General features: G+C 37.1%; 3 protein-coding genes across 7 annotated transcripts; all 3 read right to left on the reverse strand.

The window, feature by feature from the left end:
* Positions 1 to 66: 66 nt before the first annotated feature.
* Positions 67 to 2,988, reverse strand: LOC121795063 (biotin carboxyl carrier protein of acetyl-CoA carboxylase-like). 4 transcript variants are annotated; one of them, XM_042193498.1, is made up of 9 exons: positions 2,855 to 2,988; positions 2,377 to 2,574; positions 1,881 to 1,960; positions 1,446 to 1,505; positions 1,092 to 1,322; positions 958 to 1,020; positions 546 to 614; positions 388 to 433; positions 67 to 286 (listed from the first exon to the last, which is right to left on the reverse strand). In XM_042193498.1, exons 1-9 carry the CDS (start codon positions 2,862 to 2,864, stop codon positions 216 to 218), a joined length of 828 nt encoding a protein of 275 aa, XP_042049432.1. In that variant the 5' UTR covers positions 2,865 to 2,988; the 3' UTR covers positions 67 to 215. The 4 variants fall into 4 exon arrangements, with proteins under 4 accessions (XP_042049432.1, XP_042049433.1, XP_042049431.1 ...); XM_042193499.1 differs by having other exon boundaries at positions 391 to 433; positions 1,881 to 1,963; XM_042193497.1 differs by having other exon boundaries at positions 1,881 to 1,963.
* A 504-nt stretch (positions 2,989 to 3,492) lies between these two features.
* LOC121795743 (transcription factor IIIB 90 kDa subunit-like) lies at positions 3,493 to 17,030 on the reverse strand. 2 transcript variants are annotated; one of them, XM_042194339.1, is made up of 21 exons: positions 16,350 to 17,030; positions 12,378 to 12,468; positions 12,224 to 12,292; positions 12,055 to 12,136; positions 11,449 to 11,521; positions 10,804 to 10,889; positions 10,645 to 10,721; positions 10,370 to 10,426; positions 9,006 to 9,118; positions 8,508 to 8,587; positions 8,340 to 8,426; positions 7,766 to 7,846; positions 6,591 to 6,785; positions 6,349 to 6,513; positions 5,360 to 5,435; positions 5,151 to 5,260; positions 4,885 to 4,965; positions 4,522 to 4,650; positions 4,237 to 4,326; positions 3,851 to 3,901; positions 3,493 to 3,755 (listed from the first exon to the last, which is right to left on the reverse strand). In XM_042194339.1, the coding sequence occupies exons 3-21, from the start codon at positions 12,283 to 12,285 to the stop codon at positions 3,618 to 3,620; spliced, it is 1,833 nt and encodes a 610-aa protein (XP_042050273.1). In that variant the 5' UTR covers positions 12,286 to 12,292; positions 12,378 to 12,468; positions 16,350 to 17,030; the 3' UTR covers positions 3,493 to 3,617. The 2 variants fall into 2 exon arrangements, with proteins under 2 accessions (XP_042050273.1, XP_042050272.1); XM_042194338.1 differs by lacking the exon at positions 16,350 to 17,030 and having other exon boundaries at positions 12,378 to 12,562.
* A 3,860-nt stretch (positions 17,031 to 20,890) lies between these two features.
* Positions 20,891 to 22,342, reverse strand: LOC121796614 (salt tolerance receptor-like cytoplasmic kinase 1). Its single transcript, XM_042195428.1, has 2 exons — positions 22,300 to 22,342; positions 20,891 to 21,564 (listed from the first exon to the last, which is right to left on the reverse strand). The coding sequence occupies exons 1-2, from the start codon at positions 22,340 to 22,342 to the stop codon at positions 20,891 to 20,893; spliced, it is 717 nt and encodes a 238-aa protein (XP_042051362.1).
* Positions 22,343 to 23,529: the final 1,187 nt, after the last annotated feature.

Here is a 23,529-nt window from a genome sequence, read left to right on the forward strand (position 1 = left end):
AAGGAGGGCGGGACGTAGCTCCATGTGGTTCGCAACCGAGACAGATCACATACGGAGAACAATGCAGAAAATAAATATTTCTTCTCAGAGTTTAAATAAAACTGAATATCCATACAAGCAATTCAGTCACTCTGCTAAAATGATTTTCTTGAAATCTAGCAGAGGAATGGATTCGAAGGGAACGAGATAAGTACTGCGGCAACGTCGACCTATACCTATTGAAGCTTCTTTATTCCGGGGAAGGAAGGAAGGACTGCGATAAGGGCGTCACCATACCCGACAGGATCTGCGAATGTCAAGAGTAGGTTCGTTATTATTATGATTTGTCAAGTTATAAAAACATCAGACTCTTCTATCAGCTAAAGCAACGGGAAGAAATATGTGTACCACCATCTTTTCTAAGTATCTTGACCACCTCTCCAGATATGTCCGACTGTTCAAGAATCAAGAGAAATAAGAAAATGAAAGATTTACGGATTCGGACAAAACAAAAGCCATCTCTAGAATCTAGCATGCTGCAGTTAAGATGAAAGACGGATACAAACCTCGATAGGGATCTCTCCGCCTAGCTGGTCGATGTAGCAGAGCACCTGCCCCTCCTTTACTGTGTCATTCTGTTATGCAACGATAGTAAAAACAGATCGAGTCAATAGGGAATGAGTATCTCACACTACATATTGGATATCTTCTTTGTAATGCTGATTACTATCAGAATTAAAAACACAACGGTGAGACTATTTCACCATATATAGTCTCTAGGTGAAGTTAAAGAAAACCAGAGACACATGTAAGCTACAGATGATTAAAACTATGAGAATATTTTGAGAAAATTAATCAATTGCACACATTGTAGACGCAAGAGACACAAAATCATTGTAAAAGTCACCATTCCAATGGGACAAATGCGACAAGTTGTACCAACCCCATAAAGGAAAACACACACACACACACAGCTACCTCTTTGCAAGAAGGAGGGGCCTTCTTCCCTTTAATGGTCCTGGATCTTCGAAAAGACCCGACCTGCATTCAATATAAAGATAGTGTCACAAACACAGTTAAAAGTCCATCATTCTTCATAGAAAAGAACCTACCCTTGGAGATTGAAGTATGACCAAGCCCTCATCTGCAGCCTTATCAAGCAGAGATTGAACTGCACCTTGGGCAGAAGCTGGTTTGGAGAGTGCCAGCGATGGTGATGAGGCTGAGCCATTTTGAGCAGGTGTCTCAACTACTGCATGAACAGTAACGGGAGGAGCCAGAGGCTGAGTAGGTGCACTTTGTTCAGCCAAGTCTCTTGAGACAGATAACTGGAATCCCCCGAGCTGATCATTAAAGGAAAAAGATCAATCAAAACTGTAAAGGTAAAACTACAAGGCTAAAGAAGTGCCAAGCTTAATCATGTGCAACGAGAAAATAACATATTGGAAATAGGACAAACAGCATACTTTAAGCTCAATTTCTGCAATTGATGTTGTGTCACATAGTACTGTCAAAAGAGATTCCACCTGCAAAATGAGATTTCAATAAGATGGCTGAAACTAGTTACAGAGACCGATGCCTAGACATTACAAATATTCACCAGTGCAGCAAGAAAAACCATAAAAACTGACCTTTATGCATAAAGGGTCATTTTAATGTTGGAAGAACTAAAGGCTACTTGACCCTTTCAAAGAGTCCGACTCTTACATATTTCTACATAAGACTAAGAAATGTGGATGGCTGATTGTATTTACAGCAGATAGCACAAACAAATTATTGAAATCTTTCTTTTCATGATATCAGATTATCTTATTAATCAAAAGGCCACAGCATGGCACACAACTCAATATTTAGGAAAATGCAAAATAAAGCTGATGTATATAAATCTCTGAGCAACTTACCTCAAATGCATTCGGAATAAGTGGACTGACAGCATCAGTTGCTACAGTTGCTTTAGAATCGTCTTCCACACTGGCTTTTGCTGCTGTCAATGAAATAGAAGCTGCATTAGAAAGATAAAGCGAAGGGTGCAATAGAAATAATACCTTGCAAAAAAAAAGTGTGTGGACCAGCAGATGTTAAATGAAGAACAAAAAAGGACTTAATTCCATACTTTTTAAGCTAAAAAGATATCCAGGACACAATCAAAAGATTGAAATGATTGCCTGAATTTATCTAACAATCATCCATCAATGAAAAGCTCGTTCCGATTCACAAAAACAACCAACCATCAAACTGATCCTTGTATCAGGTTTATCACTACATTACATTAAGTAAATTATCCCAATATTTTCATAAACAGAACATGCTGGCATTAACAATGAAACTATATTCGAATCAGAGAGGCTAATGACACACCAAATGGAGCTTGAAAAGACCCAAAGAAAATCTACTCACAATCACCCTCAAAAGCCGAGCTTCGAAATCCAACAATTGACTTCTTCGGCCTTTGCAACAACACTAACCCATCAAATTCAACAATTCTGTGCGTCCTTACACCATGCAAGGTTGGTTGCAGTGTTCTTAATTTTGGCCTTGCAGAACCAAAATCCAAGTTCTTTATCTTAATGCCTGAAGGCCCAATACCACCTGCAACTATTATAAAAATCAAATCTTTTTTCGACCGAATGCAAGATTCAGGAAAACAGAAACACGAATCACACACACCAACTCTTCAAAAAAAATCCAAATTCATAGAAGTAATTAAATGCACGATGAAAAGAGAAAACCTAATTGCCAAAACTCCACAATAACATGATCCGTAACAAATAAATAGCATAGTTAGCAATAAAACAGCACGGATTGTCTAAACAGCATTGGACATTAATAACATCGATTGCGAATTGCTGGGAGTTGAGAGAGCGAGAAAGCTTACACGCAGCCATTCGAAAATGGAGAAGAGGGAGCGAATCGTGGTGGCGGAGAAACAGTATATGAGCTGCGGTCGATGTTAACGAAGAAGAGAGCTATAGCTGTGATATTGTAATTTGTAAAATAGTGTGACCAAATTCTTCATTTTTTTATTTTTAAAAGTTCTTTTCTTTTATTATAATCATTTATATTTTTAATTAAAACACTATTGAAGCTTTACAAATTAATGAAGCTCTTTTTGGTCTATTATCAGCAAGCTATTTGTTACTGTATTACTAATTTACTATAATCTATTTCAAATGTGGTTTAAAATTAATCAAGCACTGCCTAAATAACATTAAATGTAAATGGGAATAGTCAAAAGTTTTACTAATATCTTGGAAAAGCAAAAGAATATACAGGATTAATAAGAATCAGATAGATGACCACTACAAGGCGCATCTCATTGAATTGTAGTTTTAATTCTTATTTTTATGTTGCATTAATTTTTCACATCATATTTATTGTTTCATACTAGTACAGTTTTATATTTCGGCTTCATTCAATAAACAATATGTATGCATTTTCCTATATGAACTGCATGAACTAATATCCACCAATAACCTAACTACTAAGGTGCAATTCAAAGTTACCCTTTTCTGGTAATCTTTATCAAAAAGTTTATTATCAAAAAATATTGTAGCCTTTAGCCTTGCTATAGTTATTAATTAAATAATGGTATTTGCATAATAATATAGAAGAAAGGGTATACGTGAAAAATACTACTCCTACAAATCATCATTATTATCTTGGTCATAATCATATTCTTCGGTGTTGTCAGCGTGGCCATCTAATTCGGGATCTTCTTCATCTTCGTGCTCCTCCGCCTGCTCCTCCGTTTTGCTTCTCTTGGGGTCCGGCTCATCCTGCTCAAGTTGCAAGATAACCAAGTTATTCATATCGATTTCTTGAGCTCAAGTGAAGGTAAAAAACTTCAGCATATGGAAGAAATGCCACTAACCGAATCAAGAAGCCCGTCCAGTAAGTCGTATCGAATTCTTGAGCTCAACCTCTGCAAAGCATCATATTCCAAGTATATACATCAATGAGGGTGGAAACATAGAATTTCATGCTATTCCAAACTAAAGTTTCCAATGGAAATATGTGGTAACATTTAGCTGATAAATTCTTTTAAATCATCATATTTTGGCATGTTCTACTTATTCGTCATTATAAAAGAGAAAAACAAGCTTTCTAGTTATAATAATGATACGTTTAAAACTTTCCGAGTTCTAACTAGTTTTAGATAACTACAGATAGAGGTGAAGCAATACATACACCTACCTGATTCTCCAATTCATAAAGTTATTCAAAGCTGGGAACTAGATTTGTTTTCGAGAATTATACCTTTGCATCTAGCATTCCTTTTACTGCATCCCCAAAAGTTTGAGGAGGGCCACGGCTTTTTAACTCAGCAGCTCGCTTCTGTCGCTTGTCCTGGTTCACCCAACATATATTTACACATTCAGCATTCATATTTTGTGAATTATACTCAATGATTCAGAATACGACCACAAAAGCATGTGTTGGTTCAATATATATGTTGAAATTAAATTTAACACAGTCTGAAATTATCAAATAATCTCTTGTGAAAATGTTGCACAAATACTATGAAAATTATCAGGGCTATACCTTCCTGTTCTGTGCAGCTGCTGCTGCAGCAAGTTGTCTTGCGCCTTCAACATCGTCTGAGCAGTTAGCAAAAGTGGCTTCAAAGGCCCTCTTAGCAGCTAATGCAGCATCTTCTTTTGCTGCCTGCTCCTGTGATTATAAAACGGAAGATGCAATTTCACCTCAATCATCATAAGAACAAAAATACAGTATAATTTAAAAAACACAGTCCTTTACTGGTATAAATTCCATAATATCCTACAACAGGAGTACAATAAAAGAATCATTATTATCACGTATTTCTTGAATGTCTCTTTCAGTACTATGGAAAATAGAAGATTTTTAGATATGTATACCAAAGGACATCAAAACCTATTTTAGTACCTGAAGATATTCTCTGTTAAGCTCCTCCCAGACAGTCGTTTTCAACTTCTTCTCCTCCTCTGTGTTAATATACACATCCACCTGCCAGCATCTATGTTTTAGTTCAACAGTCAATGAATTTAAAAATTACTAGTATCAGTGATCAGGTTATGCAGTTCAAGGCTCATATCAAAATTACCCAAAAAGAAGTGTAGCAGAAGTATTTATCAAAAACTAAAGAAGAGGCTATCATTTTGAAACCAAACAAGCTCAGAAAATTCACAAACCTCAGTGTCATCGATGTCCGATAAACTCTCTGACTCTTCCAAAGTAAAATCACTAGCATCCATTGTCTTATCAATAGTATCATGAATAGAGTTTGACTGAAAGGTAGCTTCTGGTATCATCAATTAAATTTGTAAATGCTCAATTAACATAAAGCATATGCTGGCAAGTCATTGCAATATCTCTCTATAAGAATTTAAAATCGGCATGCCTGTTGAATCAGGGTCTGGTGGTTGTTGTGTAACATCCTTTTGAGTTGTATTCTTGATTCTCCTTTGTTCATCAGACTAAAAAATTCATGAAACACAATATTACTGTGATATGAAAGGAAAAAAGTACGAGCAGAAGCCTATTACTGGAAAAAAGTCATACTCTAAAAAATACTAATAGTTCAAAGATGTTAGAATATGTTACACACCAATAAATTCGGGATTTTCAACTCACAAAATACAAAGACAAAGGAAAGAAAATCAAGAGAAATGCAGCTAGAAGGAAATTTTTTATACTACTCACTTTGGAAGGACAACATAATGAATAATCTTAAATCCAATTCCCATACCTAAATTTTTTATACTACTCACTTCAAAATGAGAATCGCCAGTTTCAAACTAGACCTATTGCATCTTTGATTTCACTTGGACTATATAACAAATACTACTTTTCAGGACATTTCAACTTGAAACCTTTTTATATAAGGAAATTCCTAAACAAGATTTGCATTGTTTTTTTTTCAGAAAGAAATGCAGAATTTAAAATCGGTACAATATTTATAATTTTTCAAGAATTTCACTAGAACCACAGCACAACAATTCTTTAACTAAAACATTGAGTGAATATCAATTTGAAGCCGTCTCTATGGTTTTCAAAAATGCTGTTGAAATTAAAATATATTATGATGGGTTAATTATATCATTTTACAGGCTGATCTACTTTATCCATGAATAAAAAATAAAAAAACGTAGTTTTCTCACCATATAATGTAACACAGAAATGTTAGACAAGCAGTCGCGTATTTCCTTTCGTCGAGAAGGAACATCGGATCAATAAGTAACATGATGCAAGAGTTAATAGAGTACTTCTCGAAGAACATAGGAGGCTCAATTTGCTCTAGACAAGTATAATAGAATTTTCAAAACTCTCAAGGTGAAGAAATACGAATTGCAGGAGGGAGAGGGGGGTTGATAGAGTGCAAGAAATTACATTTAAGAGTATGGAGCTGGTCTCGGTCAGGCCAGGAAATATTGACGAATCCTGATTCTCAGAGCGGTCAGCAGTAACTTCCTCAGCCATTATCCTTTTCCTCTCAGCACGCTGGAAAGCTGGAGGCTCGGATCCACCACTCAGGCCTCCAGATAGTATCATGAACTGCAATAACAAGTTCAAGCACTGTAAATAAAGATAATAATAAAGTCAAAATGATCTATTATAGGTTGAGAGATTACATCTTTGTAGCATTCATTACAAAGACCATAAGCAAAATGAGGAGGAGGTTCCTCCTCACCCTTATGCTTGCAGAGGAGTTCACCACTCCTAGATGCCTTTTTCCCTGTATTGAGTGACTTCATTTGCGACTCCTCTTCACCAATTTTTTTTTCCAGAACGTCAAACTCCTCTGACTTCTTCTCAAACTCCTCAATCTAGTTAGAACTCAGAAGTTAAGGACAAAATGCCTTATAGATCCCATGAAAGTGAATATACTATCTTCATCATTATATGAATGGTGCCAACAGTTTAAATGAATAAACAAAGCCCGAGATAAAATATGCAACCACTTTTTAAGAGTACCGTTTGAGGTAGACGTAGACTTATCCCATCAGTGCTAAAGACAAGAATAATAAGAACATAAATAAAAGTAAACACTCTCTCTGCATTTACAATGATCATATAACAATATTTAATACCATGGTTATGTTATACAAATAAAATACTTCGAAGTAATTAATGGAACATATATATATATATATATATATATATATATATATATATATATATATATATATGTGTGTGTGTGTGTGTGTGTGTCAACAACCATGTCTGTGTAAACCAATAGAAACTCAACTTTGTTGCTGGGTATTGTTGTAGAATGTACTTTGTTACACTCCCTATATATGGGAGTCACTCTCACTTTGAATATACAACTTATCTATCTTCTCTGATATGTCTCTATAGTTACAGACCTAATTTAGGGACCACTCATATTGAATGGTTCCAACTAGCTCTACTGCTAGTGCCAAAACTTGTTGCCAATGTCTTCACTAAATCGTTGGGGAGAAACTCTTCTCAGAACTTTGTACCAAGCTGGACATGGTTGATGTAGATGGTCTAGCTTGAGGGGGAGTGCTGTAGAATATCTTTGTTATTTTAGCAATAGATTTTAACCTAAATGAAACCCTAGCTTTCTACAACTTATTTTCTGCTTCCATGTGTCTATACTTTCCTGCTCTACAGGTATATAACAACAAAAACAATAGGAAAAACTTTGCACCCTCAGAAACATTAAGAATGAACTCAGAGACAAGTTTTAATAGCTGCTTCAGTGCAGATCTTTTTCTTACCAAGTACAAATGTTTTGAAAACTTAAGCATAAGAAAGCAATTAAAATCAGGGTAAAACATACCGTTAAACCTCCCGAATCGGTACTTTCAAATTCAATCAACCGCTTTGTCAATGTTGCTTCACAGATGTGGACTGTCTTAATCTGACAACAATTCGGAAACCTGGATTACATAACGTTCCTCGACCGAAACATGTTTTTCTAATTTCTACAATCTCAGCAACATAAGGAAGCTAAAGCAGGAAATTACTAGTGACAAACAAATGAAATTCTGAGCAGTACTCTATATTGAAAAGGAAAATTAGGTTTCAGCGTAAAAATCAACTATAATATGAATTGCATTAGCCCGACAATGCCTTTCTCATTACATAGTTTTTCATCATCCCACCAAAACTTTTGAACCATTGCCAATACAAAATATTAAGCTCAAAGAGGTCTTCCTTTGTCCATGTATAACCATCCCTAAATGATGACATGTTCCATGAAACCTTAGTCTTCCATAATGTCCAATTCACACAAATGAAAATGATTACAAGATGCACCGCATGCACTAGTAGTCTAGTTTATTAGGAAAGACTCAGAAAGAAATACATTTTCCTGGTTGTATATCATGTAATTTATGTTGAACATCACTCACAATCTCAGACTTTGAACAATCATGACCATGTGCAAGAGCAGATATATAAAGTGCAGCTCCGCATAATCCACTTGGTTTCCTCCCAGTCTGCAAGATTGGCAGGGTATTACATTGACATAATATTATCCTAACAAATAGAAAATGAGAAATTTTATATTCCCTTTTCACCTGCATCCAATCACGCTTCATACTAGCAATAATCTGGAGTGCAGTTTTGGGAATATTTTTATCTCTGCTTTTGAACAGACCTACAAATGAGAGTTAGAATGTCACTCATAAACCACCAAATTAAAAAAGATAACCCATGGAACTCCACCCCCCCTCCAAAGAAAAGGAGGAGGGCGGAAGGAATATGATAAGTTAAATAGTTCAAAACAAGTCGACAGAAAGATGACCAACTATTGAGTTTTAATGTTTTAGCTTGGCAAACAGATTCATTCTGCTGCAGATCTAATATGTTAAGACTGGTGCTGAGGAATTAAAAAACACCAAACAAAATTCCAGAAAATTAGGTAAAGGATCAGTTAACTGTCCCCAGATCAGCTGATTTTCAATCAAAGTAAAGAACTACTGAACAACAGTCAACTTCGATTATAAAATGTATGAACATATCCTACTTTTAGATATGTTATTTACATATCACAACAGGAGATCGAAGGTACGTACGGTCAGAAAATCGGTGAATGAAAAGGCTAGGATCCACAAGGTTCTGAATAAGTGGGTTTTCTTCAAGGCTAAGAACTTTGCAAAGCTGCAAAAAGACCGCCCCTAGCACATAACTGTAATATATTAAAAAGAGATTTCAATATCTAAACAAACAATGGATTATAGTTTTACAAGAGTGTTGTCCTTTACTTATCACTCTATGACTATGCTCTAAATGGAACAGGACCTGGTTGGCAAGCAAATCAGGAGTAAAACTAAACAGATAACTATATGCAAGTTAACAGTTTTGCCTGGGTCAAAATAGAAAGTGCAGCAGATGGTCATCCTTGATGCCATCCCATTGGAACCAAACATGGAATTTCAACTCCATACTCATTTTTTTAGATTCAATATATCCTTTTCAGCACCCAATAATACACTAACGGTCGACATCAGCATACAGATCCTTGTTTGATTCTTTTATAACAGTCCCTCTTATCAGGATTGAAAATAACATCTTCCTATGGACTGTCCCCAAAAGTAAGACGCTAAAGACACTGGTCAGTCACAACACAAATGGCAGTGGCAATAGCAGCCAATGGCAAAACATCAATCATAAGGCTAAAGGTGTGAATCTTTTTCGACAAACAAACAGTAAGAGTCACCAAATCCCCCAACCTCCTCTAAAAGAGAAACCAGGTACCAACCCCCACACATTATGAAGTAGTTCAATTGTACAATTAGTAATTTTCTCATCATAAAAGTATATTGAATCTTTAGGCGCTTGTTCTACTCTTTTTGAAAGTCCTCCCACAATCTGCAGTAGAATCTCCCCAACCATCCAATACAGGTTTCTTGATCAAAAACTAACTTCCCATGAAATGCTAAAGCCAAATCCAAGACCTAAGATGCACTAAACATATAAGTGGCATTCCTTATATGCAACCATATACAAATGATGGAGGATGGAGCTGGAAAATAAGAGTTCAACATATATGCTCAAATTATTACATGCACCCAAGGGTAGTGCAGCCCAGAAAATAACCAAACCTAGTTCTATATCTTATACCTACAACTCATGAGATGCTGTGACGATGCGTTGTTCAGAATGAGTATTTTCTGGTATAAAGCTGGCTCATTCCATTAAAAAGCCTCTCCTATGCAGACTATTTCACCTTTAAAAAGTCTCAACATGCATAAAGGAGAATAGGGAATACATTGATAAAAATTATTAGACTACATATGTTTACACACCAACAAATGCAAACACAAATACATCACCCCCCTCCCACACACACGCACACACAACCATAACAAAACACTGCATGATTGATTTATTTTCTAAAGGGAGAAGGAGAAGAAGAAAGAAATGAAATTCTGCGTACACATTTATCCTTAGATGTTCTGAGAACTCAATTAGAAGAAATGGTTTATTTTCCACCCTGCACAATCAAGAGAAAAACAATCAAAGTTTGATATGTAGAAGATATATTTCCATTATACTAGCAGCATTCATCTCCAACCTTTAGTCTCACAATTTTAATAGCATGTTATTATATTGGGAACATATCTGCATTAGTTGCATTACAATATGTCTGCCTTCCTTTTGCAAAGGATTAAAAAAACCATTGAAAGTTGTGCACGTTAATTGTTTCATTACCTACACATGATGTAAACACAAGCAGCATGCACTTGTTCCCTCCTGCGACCCTTTGTGAAGTTTTTACAAAGTGCCATCTGTAAGTGTCATAATAATTACTGATATTGATTGCTCATCAACAAAATGTCTAAAATCTTGTTTGTAATGGAAGAGCTGTACCTCATAAAACCTAAGAGCTATATTAGCTTTATCTGCACCACCCACAATTTCCAAGGCAGACATTATACTTAGGATTCCGTCATATGCTACAAAACAAGGTCGTCATTATATATATAAGGTAGTTGAATAAGTGAATTTTCACAAGACTATACGCTGCATTTAAAACCATGCTAGTTATGAGCAACTGATAGAACTCTATTATTGATAGCCAATCATCTAAGTGTGCTTTACTACTGCAAACACACATTAGAATCAAAACCAATGAATTAGCTTTTCATCAGTTTTCATGCTTAACCAGCTTAAAAGTCATAAATTGTAGAAACGGTAGAAATTACAGAATAACATGAGCATAAAAGTCTTTAGTTTGTGAGAACCTTTATGGTGTAGGGCTAGATATCTTAGGGCTACTTGATAACATATAAGACATTTTAATACACAAATAGTGAGTTGGAACTTCAAAAGAAAGTACATATGTTAACAAGTTTAGATTTTAAATCTTCATTGAGGAACTATTGACAATTGCCTCCAGCATCCAAATTTAAACTTGCAACAACAATTCTCAGCATCAACACGGAATGCCCCTCTCAGTAGAATAATTAGGGATAAGGAATAAAGAGTTATGAAGTAAGTAGCAAATAAACTTACCATCGTTCAGTGTCCTCTGCCTGGATTCAGAAATATGCTGGACGGACCTCACAAGAATACCTGCCGCTCGGGACTGTGGATAAATTTGTATTCGTCAATATATAAAATCACGAATGGCTTAAATGAACCGGCGCCAATGAAACACGAACTAAAATGTTATCCTTTGATATTGCTTTGCATTGGAGGTAAGGCATCGAAAAATTCAATAATTAGCAAAGCGTGAAGTTCCAATTCACCAAACTACAGTAGATTTCTCCAAACACAACCTGAACAACCACCAAGGATAATAAACCCATCACATCGCAAGATCTTCAATGCAAATGCAACATAACCCTTCTTTACTCTTTTTATTTATTTAGCCTAAGGTTTCAATAACTGAATAAAGCTCAAAACATCATACCATTAGAACTATAAAAATACTAAAAAAGCACACTCAAAAGGCAGCAAGATAGATTCAACATATTATCAGCGCAAGGATCACCAATCTCTCAGGTAAGCAAATCCTTTTCATACTAATCAGTCGCAGATTTTTGATTTACCATCAATGTTAAAGCTACTGAAAGATAGGTGGTGATTAAGCTTCAAACTAATCGTAACATCACAAACCTGTCCATCAGCTCCTTTCACAAACTGAGTTTCCTCTGTAAACATGTCATCAGTAAGAACTCTGCCGCAAGAGTCACAGCATCTGCACATTATTATGCCACACAAGGGAATCAATCGTTTAACCTCTCTACATACCACAAAAAAAACGTTTATATCTACGAGGCCTTACACTCTTCCTTCATAGTGAAATATCGCAACTTTTCTCGCACAGGAAATACACCATAATGCCATCGCAGCCCTGAACATGATGGCATTATGCATTTAACGAAATAATCAAACGAAAAAAACACCAATTTAACGATAAAGAAGGTTATACAACTCACCTGAAGAGAGCGGATTAGCACAATAAGTTAGTGCTAATAATTTTGCTCCTGCGTCGGCGCAATTGGAAGGAATTTCAATCACGGCGAGGAGCTGGCGGCGGATTCAAAATTCAGTTATGAAAAAATGATTTGGTGATGGGGTTTTAGAGTTTTTGAGTTGAGTATTTTTAAATTATTAAATATAATACTCTCTCCTTATAATAAATCCGTGTTAATGTAGAGAATCCTTCACTAAATATGTATAATATCTCAAGCTTAAAGGAAACAGTTATGGAATATAAATAAGTAGTAGTAGTAGTAGTATATAAGGAAATAGAAAACCACCAAAATCCCAATGCAATTTAAGAGTACTTTCATTGACAATTTTTTATTTGACTTTTATTCTAAGTTAAAATTTATCAAGTTCAAATCCCACCCATATCTGTAAAGATTATTTATTGTTATGCTTTATCTAGTTCAAATCTCACCCATATCTGTAAAGATTTATTTATTGTTATGCGCTAGTGTGAGTTGCAAACTTCTAATGTAGATCATCTTATAAATACTAATATAAATATAAATTAATATTGTTACAAGTAAAGGTAAAAATTGGTCCTAAACAAATGCTAATTTTATGATTTTGGTTATAAACATTACGTTTTGAATTATTTGGTCCCACACATTTCAACTCGGGCCAGACTCAGTCCAAAATGGATGGAGCCGTTAAATAGTAACAGTCAACATGTGTTAACCCGACTTTGACCGAAATTAAACTCTTAATTTTGATTATTAGCAACTAATTAATTTAAAATACTAAACAAATAAATTACAAAAAAAACATGTTTTCTCCTTCCTCTTTTTGATTCTTCTTCTTCTTCTTTCTCAGTTCTACTTTGAAGAACCATAGTTCTTGCAGCAACCCAAAATTACAAGTGCCCTTCGTTCGTCAAACCTCCCCCATCATCAAACCATCACCATTTCTATCGTTGTAGCCGCCTTCTGCCGGCGCAATACTAAGAGGCGCCGCTCATCGTTTGCTGGCCTCATCAAGAACCGGTAGCAAGAATTTGGAGAACAACTATGATTTATCAGTGAAAATGCAGCACCGTAAAATAGCATTTCCTAAGCAAGTGTCGTTTATTTCTTGATCCTTGGTCATTACCGAACGTAGAAGCATCTATTTGAACGCAAAGCCCTCCAAATTTACATCTTTTGTCATCAAACCGGCGATTCTCTCCAAACAACCATCTGGCTTTGGGATTCCCCATCTTGATAAAGGGATTCGTTTTTTACTCCTAATTGAGGTGAAAAGGTGCATTCTTGAGAAAGGTTCTTGAAAACGTGAGCGAAGCGGGGCTAGGTGGAGGTCGGAGGAGGAGTCCCACAAGGAATTAGGAGAGTTGGAGACGAGGCGGTGTTCACCGGAGGAGGAATGGATGGCGAAATCAGTGGCGGAGCAGCTGAGCAAGGAGTTGGGACATAGTGAGAATTATCGCCGAAAGGGGATAAGGGATGCCGAGGAAGGGTGGAGAAGCAGTCGGAGCAATGGAAGATGAGGGCGGAGTCGTGGAGGACGGCGGCGAGAGGGCGGAGTCGTGGAGTGAGGTCTTCGCCAACGCCGATATCTTGGATTGCTCTCATCTCCATTTTTAGATTTGTAATGTAAAATTGAAGAAATTCTTACTGGCAAAAAAAAGATTTCTAAACATTTTGAGAATATTTGATTAATGAATTACGACAAAAGGGATGAGTTCTTTTTATTTTGGATTTATAATAATATAGTAATTATTTTAGGTTGCTGCAAGAACTAGGGTTCTTCAAAATAGAGAAATAAGAAGAAGAAGAATCCAAAAGAGGGAGGAGAAAACACATTTAAAGGGGTAAGAAGAAATCAGAAAGAGGATAGGATTATTTTTATTTTGGGAATTTAGAATAATAATTAGTGGGAGTATTATTTAAAATTGTATTATTGAAATGATTAATTGGACTGAGTTAATTGATTGTTAGTACTATTTAATGGCTCCGTCCATTTTGGACTGGGTCTGGCCCGAGTTGAAATGTGTGGGACCAAATAATTCAAAACGTAATGTTTAGGATCAAAAGCGTAAAATGAACATATGTTTAGGACCAATTTGGGCCTTTACTCTATTATTATTTAGATCATCTTCAATCATATACAAATTTCATTTATTTAGATCATCTTCAATCATATACAAATTTCTTTTTGTAAGATAAATACTCAAAAATGGTACTCCACAAAATTTAAGTTTAATACTATAAATATTTGGAATAAAATTATATCAAAGCATCATCCTTTAACATGCAATCCAGATGATATTTGGTTTCATAGTTTAGTTTAAATATTGGGAACCATTAATGATTTTTTAAAAAAGAAGACAAGAAAAGTTGCATTCCTAGTATTTCAGAGAAAAAGTGAAACAAAATTAATTTAATTGAAATTAATAAGTACAAATATACTAGAAATCTAGAATACTGGCTTTATTATGCTCCGTCCCAAATAATTGTCACATTTTCTTCTTTTTTTTTATTTTTGCCATAAAAGACAAGTATTACATTTTTAATATATATACTATCTCTTATTAATATACTCCTATACTGTACTGCATAAATCCTATTGCAATTTCATACGCCAACCCTTTTTTACAATTTTTTTTATTCGATTACTACTAATTATTCTATACTATAAATCGTCTTATATATTTGCTAATTCACTTCAAATTGAATCTACCACTAAATATAATTGAGGCAACCAAATATATTTAAGGCAACAATGGATTGTGAGAAGAGTTTTTTTTTTCTCTCTTTTATCCTCTCTTTTTTCCAGAGTGTGAGAAAGAGTATATAATTTGTGTATATGTTGGCGCAATGGTATATTAACTCATTTAAATTCTCAAGCAAAAGTACTCATTAACATTATTTGGTATTTTTAATTTTTCTTTTTTTGTATTTTTCAGATGTTACTGCTGTCAGATTTTTTTATTCATATTAAAAATTAAATATATAGTAATATATATTATCCAGATACTACCATTTTTACATCAAATTATTTTTAAAGAATATATTATAAATTTTAAATAAAATTTCTTTTTATTTCCAATCCAATTTTAATTCCCTGATTTATCTCCTTGATTAAACAAAAAGGTAATACATGCACTAAATAAACTTTTTGTCTACAATCCAATTGTAATTCCCTAATTTATCTCCTTGACTTGACTATTGGGCAATCTACAAACAGAGTACTACTATAATTTATAGTTTATCAAGTTGAAATCTCAACAACATCTTGTTGGGTATCGGTGGTGCACACCCGAACTCCACATTAGTATGATATTGTCCGCTTTGGGCAAAGCCCTCACGGTTTTGCTCTTGGGGTACTCCCCAAAAGGCCTCATACTAATGGAGTTTGGGTAGCCCATTTATATGCTTGCAACTCTTGTCCAACTCTTGTCCATTCTCCGATGTGGGATATGGTTTGCTTCACCACAATCCTCCCCTCAAACCAAGACCACCAGACCAAGACCACATGTCTGTGCCCCCATGTTACAGGCCACCAGGTCACCACAAGTCTTGGTCGAGCTCACGGAGAGACATCGGAGAACTTGCAAGCGCAACCCACCGAACCCCGAGCCACACAGGTTCACAGATTTCACCAGATTTCACACAAAGAACCTCAAATCCTTGACTGTCACGAGCAAGGCCGGCTAAGGCTATCCCAGTTCGCAATCACTCACTTCTGGAGGGCGCAGGGGGTCACTTAGGCAGCACAATATGCTTGGTGGCCAAGCAATAGGAGATTTTCAAGCAGTGAGCACAAGAGGAAAAAAAAAACACACCACGGAAGCTAGAAACACAGAGAAAACACACAAGGAAAACCTAAGTCTTGCCAAGACTGTCTACCAGAAACAAAATCCCAATCCTATAGTTGGCACTAAACAGAAAACAGAAATATCCAGAAAGATTCAGCCAATTTACCAGAGCAAACCCCCACTCGAGGGAGGGTTCCACTTGCCCACCTCCTTTTAGCGACTCGGCGTGCCGGAATAGTCCCCCCGTGGCTCTGATACCACTGTAGGGATCAGACTATCCGGGTTCACTATTTACCGAGACCTCTTTGGTCTTGTTTACAAGATGGCTCAGTCAAACCACCAACCAAGCGACTGATTTATACAAGAACTACAAGCTATTACAGAGTAGATAGCTGTACACTATAGCACTGTCTTCCTGCTCCAGTAGCTCCAAGTTCTACCAAGGAACCTGCACACTGGAAGACTTGTTAGCATAGAATGAGAGATCCTCTCGGATCTAAACAAAGTATACAAGAAACAGAGAGATAACAAAGGAATCGCATAGATCTACAAGCCGTGGCTCAGCCACCCGCTAATAGTGCAGATCTATTCACCAAACCAACAATCCAAGGGAGCAACGTTGAATTCAGTTGTGAAATAACTTCACACCCGACGAATACAACTCCAATCCACTCCACAAAACCGGATCTGACCCCTCTCTGATCTCACACTCACAAGAAACCTCTCACCAGAAAACCCTAATCTCCTCTGGAACCCTAGCAACCGAATCAGTTGCTAATCTCACCCATTCACACGATTACACACTCAAGCACATGAGCCCTACCACCGTGTGACACTCAGAGAATCACCAAAGAAGAAGACCTCAAGGGAAATCAAAAAAACCGAGAGAGAAAAGAAAGCCTGCACAGTGAGAGTTAATGAGTCATCTGAAACGGCGGATGGAGTAAAGAGAGTATATCTCAAGTGGAGTGGGCTAGGGCAACACACATCCCCAAGTTTCCTGGGCCGAAACTAACTCAGGCCCAACACAAATAATAGTCCACCACTTAACCAGCCAAATAATCAACACATCTGATCTGCAGACTTATTATATAGCCCATTAACTGAGAGATCCTATAACTAAAATATACGTAGTACTCCTTCACATTAATAATACTAGTATGCAAGCTGCATGTTATTTGGTTTCATTGTTCATTATCAATGAAACAAAATTCAACCGATTTACAAGAAAATTGTAGATTAAAATAAAAATATAGCAACAAACAATATACTCCTACTATTTAATACTTAATATTTATAAATTATGATTCATTAAAAAAATAGCAGTAAATAATATATTTGGAACTTAGATTTCTAAATTGAATTTAAAATTACAGAATTTTAAAATTAAGATATTTTGCTCACTACGTAGTAAATAAAGTTAAAAGAAAAATCTACCAATAAATGGTTTATTCAAAACTACTAATACCTATTTTAGGATTGCAACAAACACGATATACAAATACTTACTTTTTAAAATTATGATTGATAAATTCTTAAATGTTGGAATGCATACAAACAATGAAATAAAAATATTCCCAATCCAAAAAATTGTACTAAATAAAAAAAATTGTACTCAGTCCAAAATTCAAATTCTTAATTCATTTAACTCGATGCCGGCACCTACTTTTGCTTTAGGGTCGACAATGTAGGCTCGATCTCAACAATTCGCTGCTCAACAGATGAATTGGACGAGGATGAGCTACCATCCGAGTCGGACTCACTTCCATCGATCACTATATTGGACAAAGTAGAAACAGATATAGTCGACGAATTGGCCAAGTGATCAGTAGCATACCAATCATCTATTCGTATCTGCCTCGCAGATATATAAACAACAAATTAAATCGTTAAAAAAACATATTTATACTCTTTTCGTTTCATATGAAGTGACACGTTAAACAAACCTTAGATTCCTCCTCATATATACCATCAAAAAGAACTCGGCCACATGTGTTACAGCTTCTGCACGTGATTATATCAAACAATTATTTAACCTATAACTACATACTGTAAGCCAAAAAAAAAAATTTAAGAGTTTTTTCATTATATATAAAAAAACAACTTACATTCTGAAGTCGTCCTTATAAGTCGCGCATGTTACTGCGATTTCATAATGGAATTATGAATTTGAATTTAACGAAACAATTGGAGGGTTATCAGAATAATTGGAACACACGTACAGCGGTGGAATGGAAACGGATCCCGGCGGCGATAGTTCCGAATTCTGGTGCGAATAAATAATTTGGGGGAGTACTTATTTATAAAGAGGGGATTACAAGTTTAAGCATAACAGAATCCTTTGCGTAACAGAATATATATAGAATATGAGCATCCGCAAAGCGTCTCGCGGGCGTCTCGATCTCGTCTCGGAGAGATGAGACGGCCGCGAGACAGCGTTGCAGCCTTCCGTCCCGGTCCCGTCTCGTCCCGGAGGGACGGCTCGCGCGGCTGGCGCTAGGCGTGACGCCCACTCGCCGGCCCGCGAGTGGGCGTCATCATGCTGACGCAATAAATATTTTTTTTTAAAAAATCGATTTTAATAAAAAAAATTAATTTTTTTTAAAAAAAACGGTAATATTACCCTTGAACGGTAAAAAAAATTAATTTTTTTTACTCTATAAATACTCCTCTTTCATCCTCATTATACACACAAACACACATCTATTATTCTCAAATCATCTCCATTTCCTCTCCAATTTTCATCTCATCTCTCCTATTTTCATCACAAAATGTCCGGCGATGGAAACTCTTGCGGCTCCGGCGGCTTTGACATAAACGCTTTTGGCGACTGGGGGCATGCACAATGTCTTGGGTGGTTCCGGTTCCGGTTCCGGTTCGTTGACGTCGGCGGCGTACCAACCACCTCATTTTGATGTGGATGCATACGCTCGTCCCTCCGCCCATAGGTATTCGCAGGGATTATCCCAAATTATGGAGGATTATCCGGATGAACCCAATCCGGAAGGAGGACGAGGCGGTGGAAGCTCCAGGGGTCGCGCATTCGACGCCGTGGAGAAAGAGGAGGAGGCGGCCGAGGAGGAGGAGGATATAGGCCGTCATCCATACAGTCGGGCGAACACTATGACTCTGTTCAACGCTTGTGTCAGCATCTCGTACGATCCCATCGTCGAGAATCAACAAACCCGCAAGTGTATTTGGGAAAAGGTCACCGCCGCCTACAACGAGAACAAGCCGGCTCGGTCCCGCCGCCGCACCCTGAAGATGCTCCGCTGTCATTTTGACCGCGTCAACAGAGATGTCAAAAAATTTTGCAGCATTTACAAGAATGAAGCAGCTCAATACCAAAGCAGAGCCAGTGGAGCTGACATTATGAGAGCGGCTTTGCGAGTCTTGTTTGACGACAATGGCAAAGAATTCAAACATGTCGATGTTTGGGAGGCCGTCAAAGACGTTGAAAGATGGGTCGGCGGTGTCCAGTCCAGCCAGGGCTCGAGCTCGAAGCTCACGAAGCACACGGCGGGTGGTCAATACTCGTCTAATGAGGGCAGGTCAGGCAGCGCCTCACAAGAGGTTGGGGGCACAGCCACCGATGCAGGGGGCTCCTCCCGTGGGCGCCGTCAGCCGCAAGGGACCAAGGCGGCGAAGGCGGCTAGAGAGAGGAAGGACCGAGGCGAATCAAGCCAGGCGGGCTCGGTCTCGGGCTCAAACACCCTATTGTCCATGTACTTGACCGCCACGATGGCGGACACTTCCCGCATGACGCCTCCACAATATCAAGCTCATCTTGCCGGAATTGAGTATATGGCAAGACAAATTGGTATTCCGCCTCCAGATAGCTTGATTGCACCGCCACCGCCTTCGGGGGATGATTCGCCGGCGGAGTAGTTTTTATAATTTCTATAAAATTATATTTTAAATTATGTCTTTTTTTATTTATTTTTCCATGAATTTAATTATGTATTTTTTTTTAGAATTTTAAGTTGTAATTTTATTTTATTTAATGAAGTGTGTTTTTATTAATTGAATTTGTTGGAAATAAAAATAAAAAATGAAATTGAATGAATAGTTAAGGGATGAGATGGTTAAGAGACGGATAAGAGATGGAGGGTTGCAGGTATTGTCTCTTAGTTAAGAGATGGAGTGAAAAGTACAGTGGGACCCATGAATAGTTAAGCGATGAGACGGTTAAAAGACGGTTAAGAGACGACGTTGCTAATGACCTAAGGAATTAAATATATAACCACCAATATTTTATTTGACTGATATACGGAATAAGTCTCACCCATATTTTATTTGACTGATATACGGAATAAGTCTCACCCGTATATATGGAGATAACGCAACAAAATCTAACAAATCTAAAAGAAAATTACACGTTAAAATAAAACTATGGGAAATGATATTATATTTAAAGCAGCTTATATTTGTAAAATATTATAAATGTGATTAATAAAATTAGATTAATAAAATTAGAGTAAAGGCCAAAATTGATCATGAACATATGGCCATTTTACAATTTTTGTCATAAACTTTCTCTTTTGAATTTTTTAGTCCTGTACATTTCAAATCGGATCACAATTGGTCCTGGACAAACTGTTCCGTTAAAAATTAACTGTCAATAAGTTTAATCCCGATTTTGACCAAATTAGATTTTTAATTCTGATTTTTTACTTCCAAATTATTTTAGTATATTTGTATGTGTATTTAGACAAGCTTCTTGTGAAATCCGAATGCCTGAGACGGAATCGCTTCTCTCATCGCTGTCAAAATCTCGGAAGCATAAGGTCTAATTCCCAGCGTCTCAGAAATGCACTTCGCCGCCAGCGTCGCCATCGCTCCAACTTCTCCCATATCCACCTCCCATCCTCGCAGCCTCGGATCCACCATCTCCGCCACGTTCCTCGCCGCCAGCCTCTTTCCGGTGGCGGGGCAGAACGCCTCAATTCCAGTAATCAGCTCCAAAACCACTACTCTGAAGCTGTAAACATCGTTCTTCCCCGGCGCCACCGCGGCGGAGAATCCGACGCTGGCCGATCCGAAATTGCAGAGCTTGCAATTGAGGTCGTCGTTGAGGAGGACATTGGAGGGCTTGATGTTGGCGTGGACGACGTGAGGGGAGCAGGCGTCGTAGAGGTACACGATTGCGGAAGCGAGCTGGAAGGCCACGACGACGCATTGGGTCCCCGTGAGGGGAGTGGTTTTGGAATCGTGGAGCTTGTGTTGTAAGGTGCCGTTGGGAACGAATTCCATGACTAGGGCAGATTGATGGTCGTCGTCTGCGTAGGCGAGGAGTTTGACGATGTTTGGGTGGCGGAGGTGGAGGAGGATTCGGAGCTCCTGCTTGAAGGCCTCGTGGAGGCGGTGGCCGGAGCAGTAGACTTTTATCAAATTAAATATATAAATGAATATTTATTAAAATATATTTCTGATTTTAAATGAATATTTACTAAAATAATTGGGGAATTAATTAGGGGGTAAAAAATTAGAAATTAAAGGTCTAATTTGGTCAAAATCAGGATTAAACCCGTTGACAGTTAGTTTTTAACGGATAAGTTAGTTCGGGACCAACTGTGATCCGATTTAAAATGTACAGGACCAAAAAATTCAAAAGATAAAGTTTATGACCAAAATCGTAAAATGACCATATATTCAGGACCAATTGGCCTTTACTCATAAAATTATAACAACAAATAATTCGACTTATATTTGAAATTATGATTCAAAGATATTAAATTGCTATACGCTATGTTTTTAATGTTGGGAGGCATGTGATTTGTCGAGAGTTAATAACTAATGAACTTCAAGTAAATGCATATTAAAGCAGCGTTTTATTTGAAATACACATTAAATACATAGGTCCGCTCTGAAGAATGAAGTTGGTTAAACACAAAGTAAGACCAATAACGACAGGAACATCCAAAAAACAAAGATGCATGAGTTTTATTTGAATTTTAAACTATACTTAAAAATAAACCTCCCAATTAATCAAGATTAATCAAGAGGAGAGGTTGAGAGATTTCCGAGTCGTTCTCTTCCTAAACAAAGCAAGTAGAAAACCCCATACACAAAAAAACAACAAAACCACAGCAAAAATTCCAAAACCTAATAATCACCCCTTTTCCTTTTCTTAACCACGTCGTCGTCGTCATCGGCCATACCAAAGGTATGCTTCACCGCGTCGGCCGCCCCCTGCGCGGCTCCCTTCACCTGCTCCCCGGTCTTCTGGAAGAATCCGCCGGGTGAATAGTGATTAAGGTGCTTGTTGTTGGAATGCAAAAGAGAGTGAATGTTTATTTTTTTAAATGGTTAATGGAGGAGAGAGAATGTTTATCGAGTATGTAGGGATAAGAGAGGAGAGCCACGTGTTCACCTGTGTGACACGTGTACGTGTGATTCAGCTTTTAGCTTTGTTTATTTTATTTTAGGATTTTTGGCCTTAAAAACTACAAACTTTCCCCGAATTTCGGTTTTTCTCATTAACTTTCAAATTTGTTTTTAAAACCACCAACTTTCGGTTCGTATGCAATTTCCCACGGCGGGTCAGCGGTGAATCCCGGCTTGCATACGTGTCATATTTAATCCTATTTGGCATATCAAGGGTTAGCTGGATCCTATTTAACAGAATTATGGTGATATGGAAATTAAATAAATTATAATTACTTAGACTAAATAAATAATAAACAAATAATAACAACTAAACAAAAGAAAACCCCCAAAACCTAGGGCTTTCTTCGTATTCCATCACACTTCTTCTTTCTCAAGTAAGCGGCTTTTCAAACCCTTTGGGATTTACAGTCGCGCTTCGATTGGAGAAGAAGGTGGAAAAGTTGGTCGGGTTTGTACTGGTATCGTCTCGAAGCGGCCAACAATGTCGCATAGGTGCGTTCTTTTTCCCTACATGGTCCTCACTTTTTAAGGGTTAAGAATCGAAATTATTCTCTTTGTTTGGTCTCGGTCCCCACCCACCTTCATTATTTTTCTGTTTCTCTCAGTCCCCACATGGTGAACATGTGACAAAGTTGGAGATTTTTTTTGTGCATTTGTGAACATGAGACAAAAACATAATTTATTGAGGGTTTTAGTTTCCATTTTTGTCCTTTTTGAAAGTTAGGGTTCGACTTTTGTGTTTGTGAACAGTGCATGTGCAAAGTTCTTTTTCAAAGTTAGGGTTCGACTTTTTGCAGAATTTATTTAGTGTTATTTTTTCTTTTTTGCAGGGATGATTTTAACATACTATTCTATCATGGTGGAAATATGGTGAAAGATGGTAAGTTGGAGCTATATATAGGGGGGATGCAACTACTAAACCTCACTTTGATGCAGATTAGTTTGGTTATTTTGAT

The sequence above is a fragment of the Salvia splendens genome, chromosome 3 (assembly GCF_004379255.2).
Source record: "Salvia splendens isolate huo1 chromosome 3, SspV2, whole genome shotgun sequence".
Classification (NCBI taxonomy): Eukaryota; Viridiplantae; Streptophyta; class Magnoliopsida; order Lamiales; family Lamiaceae; genus Salvia; species Salvia splendens.

Bases quoted from the DNA above. Each gene is read 5' to 3' on its own strand.
- LOC121795063 (XM_042193497.1), bottom strand. The intron at 1,964-2,376 runs GTGAGTAGATTT...TTTCATTGACAG, and splicing joins CTCGGCTTTTGAGGGTGATT to CAGCAAAAGCCAGTGTGGAA. The intron at 615-957 runs GTAGCTGTGTGT...GTTGCATAACAG, and splicing joins CCCCTCCTTCTTGCAAAGAG to AATGACACAGTAAAGGAGGG.
- LOC121795743 (XM_042194339.1), bottom strand. From the start codon at position 12,285: ATGGCATTATGGTGTATTTCCTGTGCGAGAAAAGTTGCGATATTTCAC. The intron at 12,137-12,223 runs GTAAGGCCTCGT...AATAATGTGCAG, and splicing joins TTTCACTATGAAGGAAGAGT to ATGCTGTGACTCTTGCGGCA. The intron at 6,514-6,590 runs GTAATCTCTCAA...TTGTTATTGCAG, and splicing joins GTAATGAATGCTACAAAGAT to TTCATGATACTATCTGGAGG.
- LOC121796614 (XM_042195428.1), bottom strand. From the start codon at position 22,342: ATGGCCGATGACGACGACGACGTGGTTAAGAAAAGGAAAAGGG. The intron at 21,565-22,299 runs GTGATTATTAGG...ATTTGATAAAAG, and splicing joins GGTTAAGAAAAGGAAAAGGG to TCTACTGCTCCGGCCACCGC.